This window comes from Pagrus pagrus, assembly GCF_965226575.1.
Source record: "Pagrus pagrus genome assembly, chromosome: 20".
In the NCBI taxonomy this organism is placed as follows: Eukaryota; Metazoa; Chordata; class Actinopteri; order Spariformes; family Sparidae; genus Pagrus; species Pagrus pagrus.
Genome location: NC_140207.1, coordinates 1,754,464 through 1,763,410, shown reverse-complemented (window position 1 = coordinate 1,763,410; position 8,947 = coordinate 1,754,464). Strand labels below are relative to the sequence as shown.

At 46.0% G+C, this 8,947-nt stretch overlaps 1 protein-coding gene across 5 annotated transcripts in view; it reads right to left on the bottom strand.

The window, feature by feature from the left end:
• Positions 1-1,988: 1,988 nt before the first annotated feature.
• rreb1a (ras responsive element binding protein 1a) overlaps positions 1,989-8,947 on the bottom strand; it is a 61,914-nt gene continuing 54,955 nt past the window's right edge. For all 5 annotated transcript variants that reach the window (XM_084339999.1, XM_084340000.1, XM_084339997.1 and 2 more), the window contains 4 exons: positions 8,712-8,867; positions 8,429-8,556; positions 7,532-8,264; positions 1,989-7,363 (listed from right to left, as the gene is read on the bottom strand). In XM_084339999.1, coding sequence (XP_084196125.1) covers positions 6,696-7,363; positions 7,532-8,264; positions 8,429-8,556; positions 8,712-8,867 — 1,685 coding nt within the window. In that variant the 3' untranslated portion in view covers positions 1,989-6,695. The remainder of the gene's footprint in view (positions 7,364-7,531; positions 8,265-8,428; positions 8,557-8,711; positions 8,868-8,947) is intronic.

Below are 8,947 nucleotides of genomic sequence, written 5' to 3'. Positions count from 1 at the left end.
CGCTGAACAGCACGGCGCATGCGCAGACGGTACAGTTGGGCGGAAGTGGGGATGTTCAAGGTGCATCCGGCAGCCATCTTGGCAACACTCGCGGCCGGTTACTTCTGGCTAACAAGAACCCGAAATGACGAGTAAAGAGCCACAACTTCTCTTTAAACTGCATGTGTAGACTGACCCGTCACATCAGATTTAAAAACACTAAAAACTTCCGGTGACTTTCCTCAAAATAAGGAGTAAAACGCTGTGAACGTCTCTGGTGCAGCCTCCTGAGTGTGACAGCACGTAAACAACATGGCCGCCTGAATCTGCTCTGCTTACAGCAGCGTTTGGTTTATTTTCTGTCTGGAGATTTGATAAGAAGCAGAACCAGAACTGATCCAACAGAACCCGACTTTAATGTGGAGCTTCTTTAATAAACAGTGGTGGAACACTCAAGTATTAATATCAAGTATGAACAACACGACCATCCTTTGAAGTACTGCTTTTATTCTCTTATTTATAGTCTGGTCAGTGTTATTATGTTACTGGGTCATTATCAGTGAGGCTTTAATGTAGGAGGCACTTTAATGTTGTCCTTGTTGAAGGTTACGTCATTTTAACTGCTTCTTAATACTGGTGGCTCGTTTCAGCTCAGCGTCTGTATCATATCTTATAAACCTCACGTGTTTATATTAAAATACTAATCTGACTGCTACAGCTGTTAAATACATGTAGTGTGTCAGAAGAAGTACAAATACTTTCTTCTGAAATCCTCCAGAGTAGAAGAATAAAGTAACATAAAGTGAAACTACTCAGGTGAAGTACAAGTACCTGAAGTGTTTGACTGAAGTCCAGTACCTGAGTGAATGTACTTGTTGAGGTACCACCAGTGGAAATACAGAAAACAAAGATGGTGGTTTGTAGTTTCACTTCAACACTGAATCTGATCCATCTGCTTCATTAACTCTTAAAGCTGCTTCAGGAGAAATCTGAGGAGAAAATGAGGTTTGAAGAGGTTTAATAAAACGTCACAGCTTCACGTTTCACTGCACATTAAATCTAAATTCATTTTATTAAGTCTGGGCTTCATTTGAACTTGTGTGCTGAGTTTAAACACTTTAAATGAAGTTGGGTTTAATGTTGTCCAGGTGGAGTCAGACAGACAGAGGTCATTCCCAGCAGCAGGTCAGTTGAAGCAGTCTGAGGGGAAACAGAGGAGACGCTGACATCTGCTGGCAGAGAGCAGCTCCAGCAGCCAGGGGCGGACTTACCATTAGGCAAAACTGGGTGGTTGCCTAGGGCCCCACGTCTAGGGCCCCATAAAAATCCTCATACACTTATGGTTAAGTGCAGCAGTGGCAGCAGCAGCAGCAGCGGCAGTGTTTTTATTCATTTTTATATGTAAATATTAGCATGCTAGCTCAATAGCTTCCAGGTCATGTGATCAATCGACTCAAAATCATGTTGGGATCATGTAACTACACTGGCTGCATGAGATACGCCTCTTGTTTTTACATTTTACATCTCTAAATATTTTTTATCAATTTTTATTATTTTTTATTAATTGCTATATGTAAATATTAGCATGTTAGCTCAATAGCTTCCAGGTCATGTGACCAATCAACTCAAAATCAGTGTGGGATCATGTAACTACACTGGCTGCATGAGATACGCCTCTTGTTTTTTTATTTTACATCTTTTCATATTTTTTATTAATTTTTATTATTTTTTATTAATTGTTATATGTAAATATTAGCATGTTAGCTCAATAGCTTCCAGGTCATGTGATCAATCGACTCAAAATCAGTGTTTGATCATGTAACTTCACTGGCTGCATGAGATACGCCTCTTGTTTTTACATTTTACATCTGTTCATAATTTTTTCTTAATTTTTAGTCTTCTTTGGTTGTTTTTCCGTTTTAAAAACAAGTAATTTCCTTCAACCTGATGAATGTGACTGCAGTGATGTTCACACAGCAGCGTGAAGAAAGACAGAAGCATGGACAGCATCTGATTCACACACCGTTCCTTAATATAATCTTTATTGCTTTTTCTTATTGGGTTGAATACAGAACAGGTTTACATCTCTTGACTTTGTGAAACACTGTCATGTTTTGCTAACAGCAGGAGGAGGAAGAGGAGGAGGAGGAGGAGAGGACAGACGAGGGGATGAAGGGAGGATGGAAACAACCACAGAAGTTTTCCACATGATTGTTTGTTAATGCTTCTGATTGAGGTCCAGCATCTGTGTGTGTGTGTGTGTGTGTGTGTGTGTGTGTGTGTGTGTGTGTGTTCCCTTTGACCTCTGACCAGGACAGGAAGTGACACGAGGGTTGAACCAGAGACAGGAAACAGAAAAAGGCTTGAACCAGGACTGAGAGGAGAGAACGGAGCAGAAAAACAATATTCTGGCTTCAAAACACCAAAATCCAACGACACCTCTCGTCTGTCAGGTGATGAGTTCACAGTCAAGTGCTAAATGTAGTGATTGACAGTTCTGAATCATTATTTTTTTTTTTAAAAACGATAAAATAATCAGGACTCGGAAAGAACAAGATGCAACTCAGGAAATAAGAACATGAAGCATTTCGAGTAATGGATTTGTGAAAGACCCTGAGAGCGAGATTATATATATTTATACTCATATATATTTAAATGTGTGTGTGTGTGTGTGTGTGTGTGTGTGTGTGTGTAGCGTCAGAAGAGATGGAGAAAAGGAGAAATCATCCATAATTGAACAAATTAGATTAACATGCAAAAAAAAAAAAAAAGCCTAACCTAAACTCACCCTTTAACTGAACACAATGGATTTTCACAGTTTTATACGTTTTTAAATGTCAGAGAGAAAAAAACAAACAACACAAATCATTTCTCAGCCGAACTAAAGAGAAACAACAGAACCGGGACACTCAGACGGTTCTGGTCTCGACTCGTATAACAGGAGATCTACATAAAGCTTTTTGGATTCAGAGGATTCTTATTGCTCGTCCGAGTCGACGCCCCGGCCCGGCCGCGCCCTACGGCAAGCCGGTTAGTCCACAACACAAAACCATCGGTTCCTCAGAACAGTTCTGCAGCATCAATGTGATATTTTATAATACATGGCTTCTTCTCAAGTCATCGTAGACACACACACACACACACACACACACACAGACACACACACCTGGGCTCCAAATAAATACATTTTAAAAACAGTCCATGTGCATTCGAATGGAAGTCCAGTATTCATATGGCCGTGCACACACACACACGCACGCACGCACACACACACACACACACACACACACAGGGATGTACAGAGAGCTAACAAACATACAACAGGTGAGAGAGAGAGGAGGAGAGTTTCGTCACAGATGTGGACTTTTTAAAAGCTGATAAACTTTCTGCTCTTCGTGATCAATAATTCATAATCATGAGTCTCGTGTGACTTTTCTCTGCAGACCTGCGGCTCAGCAGCAGCATGTTTCCACCAGCAGGTGTCAGTGTGAGTGAAGAAGAGGAGGACGAGGGCCAGTGAACATCTGGTCGGGTTCTGACTGAACACATAATTCTGAGTCCAAAACCCTCTTCTGTGATGAACGCTACAAAAAGCTGAACTGAGAATTTATTGGCCTGTTTACAACCAAGCTGAGCGACAGTTTAGTTTAGACTCCTCTAACATCAGATGATCTTCAGGACAGAAGCTTCAGATGCTCTGCTGAGCCACAGCAACGCAGTCAACACGCTTCATGTTCAACACTCGTTCATTGTGACTTTAAGAGATCCAGACGAGTGCTGGGACTCAACTTCAGGAGTCGGACTCAACTATCAAACCTGACTCGAGGTCGGCTGACCTTCAGTTTGAGACACAGCGCTGGAAACTCTCTCCTCTCTTTCTCATTGATTGTGTTGCCATATTCCACTGTAGTAGTACTGGTAGTAGAAGTAGTACTGGTAGTAGAAGGAGTAGAAATAGTAGAAAAAGTAGGAGTAGTAGTTTTGGAAGTTGTTAGTGCCAGTTCACAGCAGCGTCCAGTCAGACAGTCAGTCCAGTTGCGGTTGTTCTGTATTTCTTTCTTTCTGACCGACTCACTGACTGACCGTCGTTGCCTTACAGTTCCGTTATGAGCCGCTGAGGTTCGATTCGTTTTGATTATGAGGTTGCTTGATATATATATATATATATATATATATGTTTATATATATATATATAAAACAGACGAAAATGTACAAGAAGAAAAATTTGCTATGTTCATCTTCACACGACTAAAGAAAACAACATGCACGCTCCCGTCTCCTCCGGCCGCCATGTTCAAACTGTCATTCTCTGTTGGGAATGTCCGGTTAGGTTGGTGTGAGGGGTGGAACAGCCCTTTAACTTGTGTTTGTGTGTGTGCAGCAGGGTAATACAGTTCACTCACACCCCCACGCCCCAACCTACACATCCATCCATCCATCTGTCCGTCCGTCCATCCATCCATCCGTCCATCCGTCCCGTTCACCCTGTCATCTAGCTCTGTCTGCTGAGGTTCAGCTGCAGGGTTTAGTTTTAAAAATATCTGTTTTCCATTTCGACTGATTGTCTCGCCAAATTCATAACCACGTGTCTTCAGGTATCTAACGTCAGCGATCATAAATCAACACAGAGTTTATTAGCTTCTCTGTTTGTCCGTTAGCATGTGCTAAAGGCGGAAAGAGTCTGGAACCAACTCACGATACTGAGATAATACTGGAAGGAGACCTGCCATTAGCTAGAAATGCTGTTAACCAACTACGGTGCAATGCGTTGCTGAATTAGCTTGCCTGGTACGGTCAGTTAGCTCTTGTTAGCATGTGTTTTTACTTTGTGGTTGAAATCGTTGTGCCCACTGAGAAAATCTTAGGCTAATGTTAATGTATAGCTACAGCTGATGGACCAAGCCAATCCAGTTCAAAGCTAACCCACTGCTAGCTTCATAAACCCATCTGCTCTGAGCTGTTAGCCCTAGTTAGCTTGTAGTTGATATCTTAGGGCCCACTGAGCAAAGTTAAGGCTAATGGTTAGATCCAGCTTGAGCTAACTGACCATACCAGTCTAGTTCCGAGCTAATCTGTTGAGTTAGCCAATGCAGGCTAGTAACTAGTATTAGCCCTTAAATAAACTGGGGTGAAGATAAAGCTAATGGCTAAGCACAGTGATTACACAAACCAGGCCTGACTTAGCAAATGCTACTTCTACTTTACACTGTTGTTGATATGGAGTTAGCTATGGTTAGCTCTGTTTGGGCCATTGTGCAAGCTAAGCTGGTAAAAACTTAGCCTTGGCTTACTGTGTTTGAAGCCACACTCACAAGTTAGCCCTGGCTAGCTCTGATTTGGCCCACAGTAGAAACAGGCTAGCACAGAATTAGCCCTGCTAGCCCTTTTTAGGAAGACATAGGATTTAAAGGGTCGCCTACAGAGCTGCTCATCTGTTGTTTTAATGGTTGCAGTTAAAAAGCAGAAGTTGAGGTAAACTGAACCCGGGTCACGTGTTGGTGGCGATATAGCCTACGTTAGCACGCTGGAGGCACTGTAATAAACCCTACATGAACACTAGGGGGCGATGATGAGAGACAGGTGGGAGTCACATTCACACACACGACAAAAGAAAATTGATTTGTTCAGTTATTAAAAAAAAAAAAAAATCTACATAACACAAGAATTCCCCTCCCTACACCTACATGTCACTGATAATCGCACACACGCAAAAACAACAGAAAATACTCGAGCATCACGTGTTCAACTCTCTGTACACACATGGAATCAACTGAGAATGATTATGAATGAGAAATTATTAACACACAGACCAACTCACAGGGTGGCTGTCAGGGAGAGGATCAATAGTGTGATGGGTTTAAAAAACACATGGAGAACACAAACTGATCGACACTATCGGCCCTGTGACCGTCACACACGCGTCTGGAGCGACTTCGACAAGTTCGTGAATGTTTCCGTGCGTTCTGTGAGCCGGCTAAGCGACAGACGGGGATCGGTGCGGAAGCGAGTCGAAAAGGACGACGAGGCGCCGACATTTCTGTGTTTCCAGTTACAAAAGACAAAAAAAAAAAAGCTTCCTCTGTCACACAGTGAGACGACCACCAGCCGCCAGGCGCCGAGACGGAGCCCGAGCAGCCTCGAGTCGACCAGACGTCGCCTCCACGTTTGATTTCATCCAAAAATATTTGAGTCTGGTGAGTTTTGGAAAGCTGCTGCGGCTGGTGGACAAAAAAAAACCAAGAACAAATCAAGTCCGTCACCCCGACCGTCTGCTCCCCATCCAGAGCTGGTCCAAACTGGATGGTTCAGTCTGCTGTGATTTAAATACAGAAGAAGAGACGCAGGCCGAGCGTCCGTCGCAGCCTTCGTCTCTCTGCGTCTCTCAAGTTGATCATCAATTCTCAAACAGAATCTAGAACAATAATAAATCATAATTTTATTCTTTTTATTGCTGAAATATAGATTCCCCGCACAAAAAATAGTAATGCAAATCATTGTCACCATAAAAAGCTATAAAAATTAGATCCATCCTCCGTAATAATGCAGATAAAGATATAGCAAAAAACATCTCTTAGAAGTAGGACTAGTAGTAAGGCACTTCAAGAAAACGAGGTTCTCGTCTTTCTATCAAAAAAGTTTCCGGGCTGGTTTTTGCATCATCATCAATGGTGTCGTCCCGTCTTATGGCACTGTGGTGACGGTGGGGGACGTCCCCCTCAGTCCACCCCCACCAGAGGAGGCTCTCCGTTGGGCAGGATGTGCTCCAGAGGGGGCTTGGCGTGGATCTCCAGCAGCCCCTGGATGAAGCCCTCGGCGGGGGCAGCTGCCACGGGCTCCTCCGGCGGAGCGCTGGAGGACGAGGAGGAGGAGGGGTCTTTGGAGATGTTTGATTCAGGCGGCGATTTCAGGTCGGCGGCTGAGGAGTCGTCGTTAGTAGTTGTCTTTGTGTCAGTAGCTTGTTGGCTGGGAGTCGTGTCAACAGAAGGCTGTCGTGTCGGTGCAGATAGTTCAGTTTTTTCCTCAGCGTCCGGTTCTTCGGAGGCGGCGGTGGCCGGCGGTTCTGAATCGGCCTGGCTTGCGGGTTGTTCTTCTTCCAACGTGGACGATTCGGCTCCATCGCCCTCCTCGCCCTCCTCTTTTACGTCCTCCTCCTCCAGCTCCTTGGTTCCCGCCGTGCCGCTGCCGCACTCGCTCTCGTTCTCCGAGGGCGGGCAGGTGGAGGTCGGGGTCGGGGTGCAGGAGTCTCCGTCCTCGCTGACGTCGTCGTTCCCGGCCGAGCCTCCGTCGGCTCCTCGGGGCTTCAGGTGGATCCTTTGGTGGCGAACCAGGCTGTGCTTCAGGGTGAAGGTCCTCTCGCAGGTCTGACACTGGTAGGGCCGCTCACCTGGACGGACCCAGAGGAGGTTACATCATCACTGACGACTTCATACTGACCATATTATATATAAATTAAAAGATAAATAAATGTGTCGTTATACATAAATAATAAAAAGATATAATATAAAACACAGTATTGGAGATTAAAGGTAATAAACATGGATATGAGCGGTACCTGTGTGGGACCTCATGTGTCGGGTCAGGTCCTGCAGAGACCAGAATCTTTTGCCGCAGACGTTACAGATCTTCTTCCTCTTGTCAACTCGTCTTCCTGACGCCTCTCCTCCCTCTAAACTCTTTGGTTCTGACGCCTCCTCGTCGCTCCTCTCCTCCTTCTCGTCCTCCTCCTCCCCACCGCTCTCTCCTCCCTCGCTCTCACCTCCCCTCGCTCCTCCGTCCTCCTCCTCCATCTCCGCCTCCTTCCCCTGCTCCTCCTCCTTCTCCTCCTCAGTCGGTTTGGTGCCGCTGCTCTCCGTTGCCTCCTCTTTCACCGCCGGGTTCTCCTCCGCCGGCGCCGGGGTCGGCGTCTCCTCGGAGAGGTGCGCCCTCTCGTGGCGAGCCAGGGTGGTGGCGTAGCGGAAGCTCTTCTTGCACACACGACATACGTGTTTGTACTCCGGCTGCTGCTTCACCACGGGGCTGCTGGAGGAGGACGAGGAGGAGGAGGAGGTGGTGGTTGTAGCACTTTTCTCCTTCTCTTGGCTCTCTGCTGCTACGTGGGGAGCGGAGGTAGAGGATGTGGAGGAGGGTGAGGTGGAGGAGGACGAGGAGGTGGATGCAGGTTGGGAGGGCTGGTCTTCCTGAGCTGGGCTCGAGGTCGTCGACAGCTTGAAGTCGATCAGCTTCTTGCCGAAGTTTAGGTCCAGACTTTTGTTGCTGTGGCAGTCGTCATCGTCTGCGCTCTCCACCTGGAGAAGAAACCGACAGATTATTGATCAGACGGGACAGAAGGAGAGATCATTACATGTGGAGATAAATCCTTTAAAGGATTTAGATATTGTAAATATTAAAGATGTGAGTTTGAGTGACACAGTAACCAGGTGATGACGCTGCATGTAAACACTCGTGTTACCTTGCTGCTGTTGCTCTGTGGAGGCAGTTTGTCCTGTGCTGCGCTGGTCTCTGGCGCCCCCCGCTGGTCCGGCTGCTCCAAGGTTTCTGTCTCCTGCTGCTCTTCAGCGCCGGCAGCTGGACTCCAACCTGCAGCACAAAACAACATCCGTCAACACCAGTCAGCAACCCGGACACGAACAAAATACAGAGAAGAAATGTTATTTTCGCTCTGGACACAGAACGCCTTGAACAGATGAACCTTCACTGATCGATCGATCGATTAGATGTTAAAGTCCACTGACCGTGGCTGGCATTGTAGGTGGGGCTTGGTGCTGATGACCCCGCCTCTTGTTGTTCTGAGGGGGCAGGTTTATCATCTGTGGGGGCGGAGCCTGAGTCTGATGAGGCGCTGAGATCTTGTGCTTCTGTTGCGACCTGCTCCGTCTCCGACTGACTCTCTGTAGGCACGACACAACCGACAATCAATCAACACAACCGACAATCAATCAACACAACCAGCACACAGATCAATGGTCTC